General features: G+C 50.0%; 1 protein-coding gene across 2 annotated transcripts; it reads right to left on the bottom strand.

Moving 5' to 3' along the window:
- Nucleotides 1–1066: 1066 nt before the first annotated feature.
- Nucleotides 1067–18879, bottom strand: SIN3B (SIN3 transcription regulator family member B). Of its 2 annotated transcripts, XM_064175276.1 has the most exons (19): nucleotides 18781–18879; nucleotides 18062–18168; nucleotides 16981–17134; nucleotides 15232–15495; nucleotides 14737–14880; nucleotides 14372–14494; nucleotides 13769–13858; nucleotides 12993–13111; nucleotides 12588–12795; nucleotides 10972–11088; nucleotides 8927–9165; nucleotides 7976–8159; nucleotides 7163–7757; nucleotides 6491–6660; nucleotides 5826–5999; nucleotides 5461–5553; nucleotides 4801–4895; nucleotides 4024–4228; nucleotides 1067–3668 (listed from the first exon to the last, which is right to left on the bottom strand). In XM_064175276.1, exons 1-19 carry the CDS (start codon nucleotides 18877–18879, stop codon nucleotides 3438–3440), a joined length of 3411 nt encoding a protein of 1136 aa, XP_064031346.1. In that variant the 3' UTR covers nucleotides 1067–3437. The 2 variants fall into 2 exon arrangements, with proteins under 2 accessions (XP_064031346.1, XP_064031347.1); XM_064175277.1 differs by lacking the exon at nucleotides 18781–18879 and having other exon boundaries at nucleotides 13769–13855; nucleotides 18062–18214.
- Nucleotides 18880–18988: the final 109 nt, after the last annotated feature.

The following is an 18988-nucleotide window of genomic DNA, read 5'->3' as shown; positions in this document are numbered from 1 at the left end:
CTGTTCCTGGGAGAGCAGCAGTTTGCTTCCCTAGGAGCAAGGCAGAGCTGTCTTCTGTTATGGCAACGCAAGTGTTGAGGATGATGTCAAGGAAACTCCTATCAGATCTGGGTCACATCACCATGGCCTGATGGGCGAAATCTACACATCCACTTGTGCAGAGCTCACCGGGAAGGCAGCTGAACATGTTATTACCCAGGAATGTGAGGAGGTTGAGGGAGAGGCGGGTGGAGGGTTATTTTCATGGTTGCAGTTGTATTGTCTTAACCTGTAGCAGATGTGCCTCCAGCTCTAGCAGCTTCTCTTCAGTTGTATTTAGTGTGCCAACACTTGGGGGCCAGGCCTGGACCCTGCTTTTGTGGCACACCTCTCATGGTAAAGGCATTGTTAGAAACAAACCAACCTGTGCTAAACCCACGCTTGCCTGGCACTGCACACTGCACCCCTTGGAACCCAGCTCTGTGGGGAGAAACTGTGCCACCCCCATGGCCTCTCTGCTCTCTCTCAACCAAGAACCTTTGTTCTGGAGGTCCTGGCAGCAGGCATGGCAGTAGGGCCTGTCTTCCTGCATGGGAGCTGCTGTTGCACACACCTCACAGGTCATTCATTTCCCTTCTTCATTAGCTCCATACTCTTATTGTGCATTATCTTTACAGTGTGGGCAAGGTTAGAGATTTGCTGCCTGCTGGCCCACTGGAAGTGAGCTGGCACACACCTAACTAACCATGACAACCTGCAGCTTGTCTAGCAGAGAAGTTCACCCAACTTTTCAACTGCATTTTTCTGCCATTTGAAGTTGGAACACAGACTCCATGTAAACATTAGGAAAAAAATCTTCACTTTGAGGGTGCTGCAGCAGGCTGCCCACAGAGGTTGTGAAGTCTCCTTCTCTGGAGGCATTCAAGACCCACCTGGATGTGTTCCTAGGTGACCTGGCTGTAGTAGGGTCTGGACTAGACGATCTTCAGAGGTCTCTTCCAATCCCATGCTGGGATTCTTTGTGACTCTCTACATTCTGGAGAGTGGCAGAAAGCGGAATTGAAAAGAAATGTTAAGCTTTGAGAGCTTTGGACTTTTAAAACCAATATTTTATTTTACTTGAATGTGCAAATAAATATTAAAAAAAACTACATTCAAAGAGCTGGCAAAGCAATTACAAGCCCAAAAGCAAAGATCCTTCAAAAAATGGAAGAGCAAACTCTTGAATCAGGGTCCTGCTAGCAGAGACACAGAGGTCGAGCTTAAACTCTCAGCCATTAGCAAGCCCCTCAAGCCTGCACTGCCTGCTGACTCCATTCACATCACTTGCTGCTATCCCTTTGGAGACAAGAGCACTGGCAAGGGCAAAAGTCTTATTTAAGCCATTCAGATCATAAATTAAGGTTTACAAAATAAGGATGCTTAAAAATACCTGAAGTACACTTAAAAATGAGGAGGTGGAACAGGACGGGGCACGGGCTGTGACCCTCCTGCACCTCGGGACACGTGAAATCAAATGCATTTTAAGCCACAAGTTGCAACCTATTTCCTAGTAAACATTTGTCTGTATCATAAACCCATAAAATTTGGCACAGTTGTCATCTCCACTGGAATACAGCAGAGGTGAACATGACTGAGGTGTACTTCGATGAGCTGTCGGGAAGCAAAAAGAGGATACTGTGCTTCGCACTGGCTCATCCCCCTGCTCCTCCAGCCATCCCCTCAGAGCTCTGTTGTGTCTTTTATCCCTGCAACAAGGGAAGGGGAAGAACCTTCAGACCATTTCAGTAACTAAACTTTAGCAGCCAACAAGAACATGAGCTTCTGATGAAGTCCTCTGCTGGCAGTAGTTGTGCAAGTGGCCACAAATGCCAGAGACTGGCCACCCTCCTTCCCTCCTACAGATTATTTTGCACAAAAGACAAAGAGTCAGTACAGTTTTCTATTAAATGTACCCCAAAGGCCAATTTTTTTCTGCTGTCAAGAGAGACAATTGCAGAACCAGTGTTGTACAGTGGAAATAACCCAGGACAAATCCTGCAGGCTACTACTTCGGTCTGGCAGAAATTATAACTGAGAGTTCAAAGCCACAGAAAATATGGAGGTCGGGGGGGGGTATTCCCCCAAAAGCCAGGAAAAAGCTGCAACCAGAGCTGAGAGGACACTAGACCTGCCTCAAGACATTGTATTTGTAATACACTCCATGGACAGTGTGCTTGCCTTTGGCCCCTCAAAAGCAAGAGTGAAGCCACAGAGGGATTGATGACAAACAACAAAGTCTTCTTGATTTTCCAGTAGATTGAGTCACAAGGGAGGTGAGATCTGCGTGGCTCAGGGCAGAGATTTGTTAGGTTCCATTGCGAGGAAGCTTAGCTGGAAGCAGAGAGGGTTCAGTGGAAAAGCTCCTGCCCGTTACAGGTTTCCATGTGTGTCACTGCGAAGGCAGCAGCTGTGCTGACTCAGCAGGAAGCAGCCGGGCCAAAGGCGGGCTCGGGCGTGCCGCCGGAGCGCCATCTGCTGCTGCTCCTGCAGCGCTGCCGGCGCCGGGCTTGCAGGACAACGAAGCGCCTGGGCACGCAGTCTACGGAGGCTGCCCATCAGCATGCAAAATACAACACCACACACACACACACACAAAACAGAGCCAGATCTCGCAATGGATACTCCTCCCCAGGCACACGCTGCGAGCAGCTCCAGGTCTGAGAAGGCAGAGTCAGCAGCAGGTCCCAAGTTCACAAAGCAGCAAGATAGAGTCCCAGGCACGACCGCAGAGGGAGGGCTGACAGGCCTGGGCTGCCTTGTAACACAAACTGCAGCTCAGAGTTTCATACCCTTAGCTGATGCTCCAGAAATACTCTGCCGAGGAGTGAGAACCAGAGCACTTGGTAGGCCCTTCACCCTCGTCTCAGTTTTGGCATTTCCTCACCAGAGCAGCAGCAGCAAGCACTGTGCTTGTAGCCTCGGTAGTGCAGGGAGGACGAAGCCACTCGCTCCACTGGTGTTCAGAGGTGACACTGAAGAGCTCTGCAGGCTGCAAGATGGCATAAATTCAGCAAGAGAGGAACACCCATTAAACCTTCAAAGTGGAAGCAGCTGCCAGCATCTGCTCAAACATCAGCCTAGCTCCATCTCTCCAACAAAGCCAGCAGAGGTAGCTTGCCCAGAGCCCCTCATTCAGCCTTGCAGCATTGGCTGGTCAGCAGTGGCCTGGAGCTAGGAAACTGCCACAGGGTTTGTGGCCACGCTGAGAGTCCTCTTCCTATTAAGCTTTTAAAAGTCTCTTTGTGATGGCTGGAGGATTACACTGCAAGAAGACAAGTCTATGCCATATGGAAAATACATCATAATCCAAGTAAAATGCTGTTTGGATAAATATCAGTAACTGACACACTGCATTCCCACCGCTCTCCTCGGTACATGTCTCATCGCTTGTCTCAGTCGCAGGAACAAGTCTGTGCTCAGGGTGAGGCTGGGCGGCGGCTGTACTGAACTCGGTATCTGTTCACTGGGACCCCGTGGACATTCACTGTCTCACAAGTGGTTTTACAGGGCACCATCTCCTCATCTTCATCCCCCATCAGCCAGTCTTGGACTACGTCCACTGCCTCCATGGTCACATTCTCTTCTAGCCACCTATTGTGCCACTCTTCGAACTGCTGGTGGTGCTTCAGCAGTACCATTGGCTGCACCTGAAAGCAGGACAGTAAAGATCACTGAGAGGTTTCTGAGAAAGAAGCTGACCCTCCCCTCCTCTTTTCCTGAGTTGCACATGCAACAGTAGAACAGGAAACTGCATGGCTGCTTCCAAAGATCTCTGCTTCCTAATGTTTGCCACTCCCCCCTTGTGCTTTGCATGGTAAAGAAAAGTCTGCTACACTGCACCAAACTACAGAGCATTTAGCAGCTCTCCTCCGTGTTTCACCCAACAGAGTAGTGACTCCTGGGTGTCGCTGAGAGGAATGCAGTCACAAGACTTTGTATGGCTCACATCTTCAACCTCAGCTACTGCCTGAGCTGCAGAAAGAGTAACAAGAGGAGCTGCACCTGCTTGGCCCTGCAGAGAGCTCCCCGCCGGTACATGTAATCCTCCGAGTTCATGATGTACATCATCTTGTGGGTGTTGAGCTTGAAGCGGCAGTCCATGTTGCAGGCACTTTCCACCCCGATCAGCCTCTTCCAGGAGCTCTTCACCTCACTGCGCAGAGCCCTCACTTGCTTACACTGCCACTTGCGAAACTTCTTCAGGTTTCTGGAGCAGAAGAAGGGTTAGGGAGCAGCTGTCACTCTTGGTTGTGTGTCCTAAGCTGGCAGAGCTGGCAGCACAAATAGGAGATTTCTACTCCCACATTTAGTTTTAAGACTCTCTTCAAGAACTTCCTCCACACACTGACATTTAGTCACCATCCCTGCAGGTGTTTAAGAGGAGGCTGGATGAGGCACTTGGTGCCATGGGTGAGTTAATTAGCAGGGTTAGGTGATAGGTTGGACTCCATGATCCTAGAGGTCTTTTCCAATTCTGTCAATTCTGAGATTCTGTGATATAGTGAAATGGCAACAAACTAGGCCCCACTGTTCTCAGAAGGGATTGTTCAGACAGTCCCACCCCACTCTAAGCAGTTCTGTGCACAAGCCTTCTGCAGCAGGCACAAATGTCTTCTGCATCACTCTTAGGCAGTGCACTGGACTGCAGCAGTGCCTTTGCACCATGGAGCTGAGTGTGCTCCCCGAGAGCTGCTGCACGGCACAGCTCCCCCAGCAGCAGCACAGGCACCATGAGCAGGCAGGAGCAGCTACTGCAGGTGGGGCTGAGGGTGTGCTCACCTTTGCAGGAAGACTGGCTTCAGCAAGAACCCCTCGTTCTGGCTACTTGCAGCTCCTTCCACCCCAACATACTGCTCCATGTAGTTAGCCAGGTGCTACACAAGAGATCCATTGCAAGTCAGATCAAGACAAATGTTTCTGCAGTTTGTGAAGCTGATTTATGTTGAAGCTCTATGCAGTGGAATGCATGGTGAAAAAGTTATCTACTGGGCCCAGTTCTGGACTCCCCGGTTCAAGAGAGACAGGAAACTACTGGAGAGTCCAGCAGAGGCCACAAAGATGCTGAGGGGCTTAGAGCATCTCTGTGAGGAGCAAAGGCTGAGAGCCTTGGGGCTGCTAAGTCTGGAGAAGAGCAGCCCCAGAGGGAATCTAATCAATGCTTAGCAAGAGCTAAAGGGTGGGGGGCAAGAGAATGGGGCCAGACTCTGCTCAGTGGTGCCCAGTGACAGGACAAGAGGCAAAGGGCACAAGTGGAACCCAGGAGGCTCCATCCAACATGTCCATTTCTCTCAATGACCACAGTCTCACAGGTCAGCTTCCCACCTCCCAGGCAAACCTATCTTCCTGGCAAAGGCCCACAGTTTGAAACAAGAAGGAAATCATCCTTAGACATCTGCTTTGTCTCTAGTACGGCAGACTTCATGGTCACTGTGTCATTACCTGGACCTCCATGGGGTCTTCTGTCTGGGTTTCTTCTGTATCCAGCAGCTCAATGGTCATGATCACTTGGCCCTTCCGCTGAAGGAACATGACCTGTAACAAAGCCACAGGCACAGGATGTTGGCCACAGGGGTTCACAATAAAATGCTGTGCATTCAAAACAAGTCCTTTGAACATCAGGAGAGCAGTAAGCAGCAGGGCTTTTCAGGGAGCCAGTAAGTCACTTTGCTGTCTATGCTCTGGTCTTGGTGCCTTCTCTCCATATTGCTCTCTCTCACCATTGTGGTGGTCTCAGAGCTTCCAAACCTGTTCCTCACAGGTAAAATGCCACAGTCACTTTAAGTTTCCTGGTAGCAAGTTCTTACCTTGAAACAGTTTTCATCTGCCATGCAGCGTTCAGCCTTCCACTGATAGCTGGTCTCCTTCGCCGCGCGGACGCACCTGGAGGACAGGTTGCCTCCAGCAGCACCTCGCTTCCTTTCGTTCAGGTAGAGCTCAACGACCTTCAAGCAGATGTCATCACTCACTAGGTGGTGAAGCTTCCATGAAAAAAGGGGAATTCAGTCAGCAAGTCTGGCCAAGAGTTAAGTCCAGTGTGTTGTGAAAGGAACACAAAACCCAGCCCAGTATCACCCCCCAGATGAAGCATCAGAGCTTCAACTCCAGACGCCTCCCACGGGTCACTTTTTCATTACTTTGCAGTAGGAGGACCAGAGAAGAGCAAGGGGCTGAGGTCCCTGCACTAGAACAAGACTGCAATTAAAGACAGACTGGGGGAACAAGGACTGGACCTTCTTATGTTTTGCCTCAGATGTATTTTGGGAATGGCAGAGTTCTGAAAGGACTGGAACTTTAGAACTGTTGGGAAAGGCCAGGAGCAGTAAATCCCCTGAGGTGGGCCCTGTACTGAAGCTGAGCTATCTCAACCTCTGTTGGTGCTTCCCCTCACCAGATTCCTTTCAGTTTCATGAGTGCTTGCACTGCAGGCACCACGAGAAACCCCAGGCACAGCCTGCCCATCACGAGTTACCTGGCGGACAATGTTCTGCACCAGCTTGTCCATAGTAAAGCCAATATAGGCATGGATGGTGAACATCTCCCTCAGGGTGTCCTCGTACTGCGTTGGGTCAATGTTCCCATCCAGCAGACTCCTCACCATGTCCAGGAAGGCAGGATAGTACTCCTCCAGCTCCACCTCACCTGGGCAGGGGAAAAGTGCAGGCACTTAACGCATGGAGGAGGCAGAGTCATATCAGGAGATATAAGGGGCAGCACTGCCCAAGAACCATGACATTCAGGATGCAGACCATGCTGCCAGACAGGCAGTTCTCTGTAAGGAGTGCTGATACGCTGGAACGGTCTTATCTAATGCGCTTCCACGACTGCCCCGTGCAGTTAACTACCTCATTGTGGAGCCATTTACATGTCAAAGTAAGAGATTAACACAAAGAGACACCTGAGAACATCTGACACCAGTGGGCTTGTGCGAATTCTCTATGCACCACACGGGAGGGCCCTCGAGATAACTGACAAACTGGCTACACTGTTCAGTCAGCTGTACCCACAAATCACAAGTGCAGTGGAGCACTGCACCTCCACATTCCTTGCAGACTTGCCTGCTGGTCTCAGGTTCTCAGCTACACACCATCGAGCACCAGCAACCAGAGCGTTAAGAAGAGAGTATGGCCTGGGTTATCCTTACTTGGCTGCTTCAGCCTCAGTTCCATGGCTGGATCGTTGTTTTTTTCCTTCCTTCCTTCACACAGGAGTTTCTCTCTCTCCTTTTCAGTCCGATATTCTAGAAGCTGCTTCTGAGCCTGGCGATAAATCTTTAGGAGCCTCGAGCACAGAGTCTGGTGAAGGCGGAGGAAGAAGTACCAATTGTTATTGACAAAGAACAGGCTGTAGACATCATCCAGAGTGTTGTGGGGCTCTGCAGCTGTCACATCACAGAAGGTTGTTTTGGCCTCCAAAGGACTGCTTGGAGGCACAGGCACATGTTTTTTCCGTAGCTCAGGAGCATCCAGGTTCTGCCCATGATGGTTTTCTCTGTCCTCATCTGTTGACTCTTCAGAAATGCTGTGCTCGGGGGGCTGAGAGAAGAACAGCTCAGGTATGAAGTGGTGCACGATCTGCCTGATGGTGGCCTGATCCTCCTTTTGGATAGTGGGCTGCCTTTTTACATAGTAGCTGATGAGAGATGCTGCATCTTCCAAAATCTGCTTGTCCTCATAGATGAAGATAAGATGAGGCTCGTTTGTGGATGAACTTCTCCCCTCTGAATGCTGCTCCTGATGCTGTAAGAGACAAATAGATAAAGATCCTTCCAATCCATGCACAAGAGCCATTCCTGCCAGAAGAAATAAGCTAGGATTAGTGCTGTGCTTGGGACAGTCATTTCTGACTGAGAACTCTTCAGAGCACTGCCACTTCCACAAGGTCCTGGGTGCTACATCAGCATCTAAATACTCCAGATGAAGGAGGCACAGGGTGGGTTATTTACCAGCACACGTACCTCATCATAGACACTCTCAATTTCATTCAGCAAGCTCTTGGAGCGCAAAGCTTTGGTGTCATTCTGTTTGAAGTTGACAGCCTGGTGGTCAAGGGACTTCAGATAGGCTTTCTCATACTGCTCTCGCCAGATTTTGTTGAAGCCCTGCTGGGCTTCCCTCCATTCCTCCTCCTTAGCTTTCAATCTGCAGAGAAGGACAATCTGCTTCAGCTCAAAAAGGCACCACAGAGAAACAGACCAAACGTCTGACTGTGGCCAGCTGTGAAAGCACCAAGAACCTGTCAGCACTGCTGGAAGCAAAAGGTGAATGAGCAAAAGCACCACTACTGCAGATGACTTCCCTTGAAACAATCTCTACAGAGAGCAGCTGTTGAAAAGGGCATTAAAATCCTTTATAGAATCATAGATTCAACAAGGTTGGAAGAGACCTCCAAGATCATCCAGTCCAACCTATCACCCAGCCCTATCCAGTCAACCAGACCATGGCACTAAGTGCCTCATCCAGTCTTTTCCTGAACACCTCCAGGGACGGTGCCTCCACCACCTCCCTGGGCAGCCCATTCCAATGCCAATCACTCTCTCTGTCAAGAACTTCCTCCTAACATCCAGCCTAGACTTTCCCTGGCACAACTTGAGACTGTGTCCTCTTGTTCTGTTGCTGGTTGCCTGGGAGAAGAGGCCAACTCCCACCTGGCTACAATATCCCTTCAGGTAGTTGTAGACAGTAATAAGATCACCCCTGAGCCTCCTCTTCTCCAGGCTGCACACCCCCAGCTCCCTCAGCCTCTCCTCATAGGGTTTGTGTTCCAGGCCCCTCACCAGCTTTGTTGCCCTTCTCTGGACACCTTCCAGCACCTCAACATCTCTCTTGAACTGAGGGGCCCAGAACTGGACACAGCACTCAAGGTATGAGTCTCCTAGAGAACACAGGTGAGCAAAGCAGTGAGTTACCTCTTCAGGACAACAGGAACTGCAGTAACTGGGTTCTTCTTAAGACTTTCGATGATCTCTGGTGCTTTGTCCCCATAGATGCGGTAGATTGCCCTGCGCTGGATCACTTCTGACGTCCCTCCCAAGCAGTCATCCAGACGGAATTTCTCCTGGTCTTCCTGAGTCAGCCTAGAGAGCTTTTTCTGCACACTCTCCAGCACACGTATTGTGGCTAAATTGGTCTCCAAGACAACATCCAACTGCAAAGAGTTCACAAGAGACATGGCGTAAGAACAGGCATAGCAAATGGAGACCAGGAGTGGCAGGATTGTGGGATGGATCCCAGTCCCACTGAGTGCAGATGAGAAGCATCAGCAAAGTTTATTGCTTTTATGGAGGGCCATGAAGATGATCAGAGGGCTGGAGCACCTCTGCTATGAGGACAGGCTGAGAGAGTTGGGGCTTTTCAGTCTGGAGAAGAAAAGGCTTCGAGGAGACGTTATAGTGGCCTTCCAGTATCTGAAGGGGGCTACCGGAGGGCTGGGGAGGGACTATTGAGAAGGTCTGGTAATGACCAGGAGGAGGAGGAATGGGTTTAAACTGGAAAAGGGGAGATTTAAACTAGATGTTAGGAAAGGGTTCTTTACAGTGAGGGTGCTGAGACACTGGCACAGGTTTCCCAGGGAGGTTGTGCTCCACAGCCTCCCTGGAGGTGTTCAAGGCCAGGTTGGATGAGGCCTTGGGCAGCCTGTTCTAGTGGGAGGTGTCCCTGCCTATGGCAGGGGGTTGGAGCTGGATGAGCTTTGAGATCCCTTCCAACCTAAACCATTCTACGATTCTTAGTGGAAAATGTGTACCTGAGAGCTCTGCCAAAGGTAACAAGCTTTAGAAGTCGACTCATGCCTAGGAGCAATTACACTTTGAACAAGTGGAAAGCACCAAACTTGCTCTCAAACCAACGAACAATAACAGAACTTTCAGTAGGTTGTGGTGAAGAGTTGCAAAGCCCTCTTGCAGAGCCCTCATTTATACAAAATTGTGGCTCAAAGGACCATCAGTCGAGGAGTTGAAACCTTACTCCCTGCCCCGATCACCCATCTGCCTGGGAACTGACTGAACTGCTGTTCCTAGCTGTGGGAAGATTTCTCCCCCAGAGGGGCATAAAGCTGTAAACATGAGGCATTGTTTTGGGAAAAAGACCTTGGGTCTGAGATATTTGTGAGCACCCTACGCACACCTGCTGGGGGTTGACCCTTACCAGCCTCCTAGGGTGGTGCCACAGGTTGTTTTGGTAAGGAACAGCCTATGTATGCCTTACTCATAACTTTGAACCAGTCTGTATTGTTCACGTATGTCCGCCCGAGTTTGGCTGGATACACCTCTTCTGGATACTATAGAAGATGCTGCATTGCTTTAATAAAGCAACCCTTTTTGCTTGCACCGCTTGCTCTTACACACACACACACAGGGCACAGCCCGGCACTCGCACGGCATTCGTATCTGCACCGATCGCACTGCAGCATCGAGCCTACAGCCGCCTCGGCAGCGCTCCGATCCCCGCCAGCCTTCGGAAGCCAACGCCCAGCTTGGCCCGCGCCCGCAGAGGCTCAGACAGCGCTCCTCAGTAACCTCGAATATCCATGATATTTGGGACTTTCAGAAATGAATTCGGACAGTGAGTAACTGAGAAAACTTGATCTAAAGCCAGAATAATCTCTCAAAGCCTTCCAGTGGAACTCTTTCAAGTCACAGACTCTCTTCCTAAAACTCTTTCAAACTCTTGCTAAATCCCTGATTTCTTACCTATAGTCATTCTGTAATTTGATTTGCAAGTGCATATAAAGGACTTACGTGGGGTAGTCATACATAAGTCTGGGGAAGGGGATTCCTAGTGTCTATAATAATAAATCTTTTAAATTCTTTGAAATTTGGCCTCACATTTCATTCCCCAAAACCCCAGACAAACTCCACTCCGCGACATAGGTGACCACCAAATAACTCCAAGCCCTCCCAGATAGAAGTCTGGCATTCTTGGGCACAGACAAGAGGCTCAGTAGCAGAGGTACCTCAAAACGTTCATCTTCACAACGGTGCAGCTGCTCCTCATAAGGGGTCTTCTTGGAGCTGACAAAAGTGGAGTCTTCAGACCAAGATGGAAATGAAACCCAAGTATCATTCAACACCTGCAGCAGAGCGAACACAGGACACTGAAGAGAGCCTCATGGGGTCTGACAATTCTCTGGTTTATTTTTGCACAGCTCTTTCCTGAGTTTCTGTTGAAGTTTCAGACTTAGTTCACAAGTCAGTCATGATAGCTCCTCAGAAGATTAAGTGTGTGGAACTGTGCCAGCTCAGAGAGCTCAAAAGCATCTTCATCATCATCTCCCAAACTACTGAAATCTCTCTGCAGCAATCAGCGACTGTAAATAAATGAGACACTGAGAGGCAGGAGCACCTCTGCTGCAGATTTCTGTTTCCAGTCAGAACCATCCAGGCACTGTAATGCTCTTTCGGGAGAAAAAGTGTTTCTAAAGGCCACATTGGTCCACTGCTAGAAAATTAATTTCAGGTATTTGATATTCTGTGTCCATAGGAAAACATATGTGTGTGTAGAGAGACTTAAGACAAAGTGAAAGATGAGATTTGAGATGGGTTTAAATAAAATCAGTGAAGTGCAGGTGTATACTCAGACCAGCACACTGGCAAATGTAACTGCTGGCTCCCCAATTGAAGAGGGACAGGGATCTGCTGGAGAGGGTCCAGCGGAGGGCTATGAGGATGATGAGGGGACTGGAGGGCATGGCTTGCGAGGAGAGGCTGAGGGATCTGGGGCTGCTTAGTCTGCAGAAGGGAAGACTGAGAGCGGATCTAATAAACGTTTATAAACATCTGAGGGCTGGGGGTCAGGAGTGGGGGACAGGCTCTGCTCACTGCTCCCTGGGATAGGACAAGGAGCAATGGATGGAAGCTGCAGCACAGGAGGTTCCAGCTTAGCACAAGTGGGAACTTCCTGACTGTAAGGGTCCCAGAGCACTGGCACAGCCTATTCAGAGAGGTTGTGGAGTCTCCTCTGGAGCCTTTCAAGACCTGTCTGGGTGTGTTCCTGTGTGACCTGAGCTAGACTGGATGGTCCTGCTCTGGCAGGGGGGTTGGACTTGATGATCTCTTTGGATCCCTTCCAATGCCTGACATCCTGTGAGCCTGGGATCTGTGCTAGATTGTGTAGTGCTGCTCTGGCAGGGCAGTTGGACCTAATGATCTCTTTGGGTCTCTTCCAATTCCTGACATCCTGTGAGCCTGGGATCTGGTAAAGGGTTGGACTTGATGATCTGTGAGGTCTCTTCCAATCCTAATAATACTGTGATACTGTGCTAGATTGTGTAGTGCTGCTCTGTCAGGGCAGTTGGACCTGATAATTTCTTTGGGTCCCTTCCAACCCCTAACATCCTGTGAGCCTGGGATCTGTGCTAGATTGTGTAGTGCTGCTCTGTCAGGGCAGTTGGACCTGATAATCTCTTTGGGTCCCTTCCAACCCCTAACATCCTGTGAGCCTGGGATCAAAGCTGGCTGAGCGGCATTAAAGAGCGGAATCCAGGCGCAGGAGCTGTGGCACTAACAACCCCCCTCAGGTTACCCAAGCACAAAGGGTGTTCAGGGGTTGAGTAGATTGGTCCCACAATACCTCCTTGCAGATGGCTGTCCTTCCACTGCACTTTGGCTGCTGGTAGGTTTTGGGGAGAGCTCGGTAACTGGACCCTATGCGCTTGCAGGATGCGTAATCAATTTCCCGACTCATTCCATCCCCAGATCGGTCGCTCAATGGAGAAGCAAAGGAAAGCTCTTTCACACCAAGAAAGGACTTGAACTGTGCAAAGAGTTCTGGGAATTTCCTTCAAAAACCAAGAAAAAGTATTTAGTTGTTTTGCTGATGCTTTTAAGCATGCTAATGTCAGTTTGTCGCACACTACCTAAGAGATACTTCTGAAGTTAAATCCAAAGCATCAGTATCAAAGTTCATGTCTGTCAAAATGTAACAGAGGAAGGCCTAAAATGTACAACACAGCAAAGGTGGTGGTCATTAACTTACCCTAAAAATGGTGTCACTAGCTGGAGTAACTCAGAGCCAGAGACCAACTCCTGGTTGAAGAGAGCAATGCAACGGAGGAAATTCTCATAGACTTCCTGACTCTTTAGCACCCTGCGCACCTAAAGCACAGTTTGGAGAGGAGTGAGCAGATCACTTGAACACCACTTTTGTTTAAATTGCATTCTAAGTAGTCTGAACCATGAATACAGACAAAAACCTCTGTCCACACTGCAATATAAGAAGAGAATATGGTTTTAAACTGAAGAGTACATTTAGATTGGACATTAAGGAGAAGTTCTTCACGAGGGTGGTCAAATGCTGGAATAGGTTGCCCAGGGAGGTGGTAAAAGTCCCATCTCTGGAGACATTTAAGGTCAGGCTTCATGGGGCTCTGAGTAACCTCATCTAGTTGGGGATGTCCCTGCTGACTGCAAGGGAGTTGGACAAGGTAACATCTGGAGGTCTCTTTCAACCCAGTGCATTCTATGTTCTACAAATGTGTGCAAACCCACTCAGTTTCATACAATAATTCAATACCTACAGCTGGTACCATGAGAAAACATCACTGAAAAACAGAGACAAACACATCTGTGAGAGACAAGGATTCAGAAAAAGGCTAATTATTATTTCTATCCATTTTCCAAAGCCACCTATCTTCTCTTCTCTTGGTCTTTCTCTTCCACTTGCAAAGTGGTTGACAGACTCCCAAACAATTAGTAACCACATAAATGGCTGAAAATAAGTCCACAGAACATAAGAAGAGTCCAAACACCAACCTTGTCAAAGAAGGAAAACTCTTGCAGTGTCCCATATTTTCCCACTGTTGCTACTGACAGATCTTTGGTACCTCTCAGTTTCATTTTCTTCTGTTAAAAGAAGCAGCAGTTACACTTGGAATGTTGTGACTCAAATGCTACCAAACTCCACTCACTGACATCTAACAGCTCTCTGCAGAGGCTCAACCCCCACTTTTCCCATACTGTGCCCAGTGTCAAGCACTCCACAGCAATCTCTACCAAATAACTCCCAGTTAGGAAGAGACAATCATCAGAAACAAATTCCAAAGGAATTTCTTTGTAGGGGCAATAAATTGTCCCTTTCCAGGGCCAATACCAAGTAGAGAAGGTCTTGATACTTCATCATGGTACTACACAGGTTGAAGCAGACTTTAAAGGTTCTCTTTACAGTATCACAGTATCACCAGGGTTAGAACAGACCTCACAGATCATCAAGTCCAACCCTTTATCTACAGTAATTTTGTTTCTTGCACTTAACACCTACATATCTCAGACACTGCTCATTGCAACTCCACTTAAGCCATTCCCCAACCACACAGAGTGAGCTCAGGTTGACCAAAGACTTCCCTTGCTACAAGATACCTTTGCTGGTCCAGAAACAGGACGCAGCAGCAGTGGTCTTGATCGCTTCTTGCTGTGTTCCAGATTCTTCTCATGCTCAGTTTTCTGGACGCTGTTCACTTCACAGGGTCCATTTCCTGTGAACTGAAGAAAATAAATCATGGTTTCAGACTTCTCTTCTTGGCTGGCCTAAACCAAGAACCTCACACACCTGGACAGAGCATGTACTTAAGCCACCTGCTCTGCACAATTTCAGACAGCGAAGAGGATCGAAGTTCAGCTACTGGCTCTGTGTTCTTCCCCAACGTTTTGCATCTCTGTATCTCCCTTATGTATTCTACATACAAAGTATCCAGTCTTTTGCCTTGCTCTAGGTATATACATACCAAGGACCTTTTAGCCTCTGGGAGGAACTGTCCAAACTCAGAAAGCAGATCCTCCTGTCCCCTGAAGAGATTTGCCACTTCAGTAAAAACTTCTTCCTCTGACATGCCGCGGAAGGGTCGGCCTTTAGTGTTCAGCTGTTCCTTCTGAAGAGATACACACAGATGTGAGTCAAAACCACACCTCACTATGCAAGAAAACTCATCAGCTCAGCCCAAAACTGATCCCACACGAATGTGAATGGGCTGTCAGACTGTCCAAGGTTCTTAAAGTGCATCCTTCCACACAGGGTATCACTAAATCAGCCAAAGAGTGGTAGATATGGTCCCACTATACCTCAGACCCTGGAAGGTTCTACAGTTCTCACATTTTGGTTGTTTCATGTGAATATCTGTGAGGGAACTGTTGGACAATGGAGCTGCTTAACAGGAAGATACTTCATTTGACAACAAATCCTCCAACTTGGAGGATCTGGAAGACTTGGAAGACTTTTTTACCTGGTAAGTATGGAGAATTTCCAAGAAGGATCTGTAAATTTCTGGATGGTCAAGGAAGCGTGTTTTGATCTTGTTCACATAGCTGATGGCATTATTGAACTCCACGGAATCAGACTCCAAAGGAATTTGGGATTTATCATCTTTGTATGAGAGCTGCTGCCTAAACTCCTCGGAACAGTCACTGTGGTTGTGTGAATTCTCCTGGGAGTAATGCAACAGCAGCCCACTGCCAGGGAGAGCACTGGGAACTGGCTCGGAGGGCACCTAGTGGCATGAGACACGCAAGACAGTGACTGCATAGAAACAGAAGAGCAAGCTCAAGAGTCATCTAGCATCAGAGTTTTCAAACCATTTATCTAAAAAGAGATATTACCTTGTGAGGAAGAAAGAAAACAGCTTTCATTAGCCAGTGAACTTCCCTACCTAGTTTAACACCACAGGTTTTAAAATATCCCCTAAATCATGTCTGGCTCACAAAGACTCTGACTCATTGCTGCTTTGGACTGGCCCTGCCTTAGCCACTGCCGTGGAGAGGCTGCACTAAACAGCACACACCACAGTCAAGGCCACCACTGCTGTATGCAGCATACTAAAATGTTAAGGCTCAGAAAGATGCTAAATTCCAAAGCAAGAGTGAGATCCAAGGGAACTGTGAGCTAGGAGATATTTTACTGCTACTGATTCACCCCCGAGAGTATCAGCAGCATTCAGGCAATAGCTCTGCTTCAGCTACCAGCACCCAGCAACTCGAAGCAGCAGAGACCAATACATATCCACCAGTACTACAGCAGCTGTCTGCCATCACAGGGTGTCAGCAACTGCATGGCAATACCTGAGGTGTTTTTTACCTACTGCCTGAACACATTTCCCAGTTTCACTGTGGGGACTGGAAATGTGACTTGCTCCAGGATGTCCTTCTGAAATCTCACTACACACCCCACGTAGAGAGAACCTAGAGAAATGTGTGAAGCCAACCACAACTCAGTGCTCAAAGCTGACTGAAGAATCTGGAGTTAAGGTGAGACTTCATGCAGGAACAGGAGTCTTGTCTAAGTTACACTAACAATTACACTAACAACTGCTTTCACAGATCACAGGATGTTAGGGGGGTTGGAAGGGACCCAAGGAGATCACTGAGTCCAGCCCCCCTGCCAGAGCAGGACCATACAATCTAGCCCAAGTCACATAGAATACATCCAGATGGGCCTTAAAAGGCTCCAGAAGAGGCTCCACAATCTCTCTGGGCAGCCTGTTCCAGGGCTCTGGGACCCTTACAGGAAAGAAGTTCCCCCTTGTGCTGAGCTGGAACCTCCTGTGCTGCAGCTTCCATCCATTGCTCCTTGTCCTGTTCCAGGGAGCAGGTGAGCAGAGCCTGTCCCCCCTTCCTGACCCCCAGCCCTCAGAGTTTGATAAACATTGATTAAATCTCCTCTCAGTCTTCTCTTCTACAGACTAAGCAGCCCCAGGTCCCTGAGCCTCTCCTTATTATGCAGTGCTCCAGACCTCTCATCATCCTCGCAGCCCTCCCTTGGACTCTGTCCAGCAGATCCCTGTCCCTCTTAAACTGGTTTCAGAGGAACCCTTTATGTTTAGATTACGTTCACTGTCCCAGACTTTGGAACCCTGTAAAACATTAGCAACATGCAACACACAGAATCACAGAGTTAACCAGGTTGGAAAAGACCTCCGAGGTCACCGAGTCCAACCTATGCAAGAGCTGTGCACAGGGACACGTGGTCTGTAACCTACCTGGCTGTTCAAAGGTGACTGGATACTTAACTTCCCATTCTTTGGAATTTCTATCCTGTAGCCCAGAGGAAGGAAAGCATTGAATCCTACGATGAGGTCGGGATGCTCGTGGAAGAGCTGTGAAACACGTCGGATTACTCCGGGTGTGTCAATGCTAAAATGGAGAAGAGTTTGTTACCTGAGTACAACTCAGAAATTCCCTGCAAGCCCAGAAAGCCACTGCAGAGGAGCACGGAAGCAGCTGGCTCCTGAGGGATTCAGGTTCTAGCAAGTATGGGAACCTCAGGCCTAGGAATGCGCCAAAGCCGAGGGAATGCACACTGCAGCCTCAGACTAGGAGGGCTGTCCACAGAGAGGAGAGCGCAGGTCACCCACAAAGGGTGACAGCCACCACCTGCAGGGCTGGCAGGTCCCAGAGAGCCTCTGCACTCAAGCTCTCTTTGCTTATTTTCCAGATCTGCATTTCAGAGGGAGAAGCAAGAACAGTGTGGAAGAATTTCTCACCAGTCGAGGGCAAAAATTTATAAACATGAGCAACCTGCGCTGAGAACGTCCTTGGCTGCCAGCTGGCCCAGGAAATCCAGCTGTAAACAGCTGAGCACCCCACACACAGCTGCAGTGGGCAGAGACTGATAACCAAAGGGGCTGGAGTGGGTGGTCTGGGAGGCTGACCCTTAGAGTGTTGTGCTAAGCTAACCTATGCACACCTTACATGTAACCTTTCAATCATCCCCTGTAACCAATCTAAAGCTGAGCACGCCTATTGCTAGAGTGCACATAAGTCACTGTATCACGGCAATAAAGTCGATTTGACCATCTGACCATAGTGGTGACCAAAGAGTCATTTTCCACCAGCGAATTCAACAGAACAGATTTGCCTTTTCCTGTGGAAAACGATGGGATGGACAAGCACCCTACGGCAGTGCCTAGCAGCTGCTCTGCCAGAAGACAGCCCAGCAGGACAGCTTGCTGGCTGTGTCTGCAGAGATGCAAAGATGGAGTGAGGGTGGGAAGACCCTGCAGAGAGGGTCCTGCAAAGGCTGAGGAGCTCCCTGGAGCAGCCCTCAGCCCCGGGCTTTACCTCTGGCTCTTAAACTCTTTCATGATCTCCAAAAAGCCATTGTAGGTGGCGGGGTCACTGCCAAAGCGGATCTTCACCTGGTCCAGGTAGGAAAGAGCATCCTCCACCTGCGGGGTGAGACCAGGAGTGATGCCCAGAAAGGGACACCAGGAGCAGAAGCAGCCTGGGGAGGGCAATTTGGTATCAGATAAAGAAGCCCTGAGGGAGGCAGGCCCCGGTGGGGTACGGTCGTACTGGGGAGGGTGGACCGCACGATTCTGGAGAGAGACGGCGAGGGACGGCGAGGCACGGAGCGGGGCACGGTACCGAGGAGAGAAGAGCAGGCACCCGGGAAGGAGGAGAGGAGACAGGAGAGCTGGGGCGGGGACGCAGCGGAGGAGGGGCACAAGCCCAGGGTCCGGGGCTGACGGTACCGGAGGAGGAGGGCGCGGGCCCGCCCCAAGGGACCTTAGGGTACAGGGGTGAAGGGCGGGGGTGCTCCGCGGCACCGGGGAGAGAAGCTTCCGGGACACCCCACGGTCCGGGCAAAGGAGAGTTCGACGCCGCGGACAAGACGGGGCAGGTCACGGCGGGGCGGGCAGGACCATCCCCGGCGGGGGCGGGTCGACGGCGGCGAGAAGCGGGGCCCTTCCCGCGGGTGGGGTGGAGGGGGAATAAAAGAAAGGGAAAATGACGACGGTCCCGGCGGGGCGAGCCACCGGGGCGGTCACCACACTCACATGCACCGGCAGCTTCTCCTGTGCTGCGGCCCGGCCGCCGCCGCCGCCCCAGCGCGGGGCGCTGCCCCCCCGGCCGCCGCCGCCGCCCCCCGCCGCCATGTTGGGAGCCGGACCGGAGCGCGCGCCCCCGCCAGCGCGTGCGGGGCGCCTGCGTCAGTGCGTACGGCGCGCGGCCCGGCCCGGCCCAAGCGGAGCCTGCGCGGCCGCC

Source organism: Pogoniulus pusillus, chromosome 41, assembly GCF_015220805.1.
Source record: "Pogoniulus pusillus isolate bPogPus1 chromosome 41, bPogPus1.pri, whole genome shotgun sequence".
Lineage (NCBI taxonomy): Eukaryota > Metazoa > Chordata > Aves > Piciformes > Lybiidae > Pogoniulus > Pogoniulus pusillus.
Note: the sequence above shows the minus strand (reverse complement) of the source record. Positions and strands in the feature narration are given on the sequence as shown.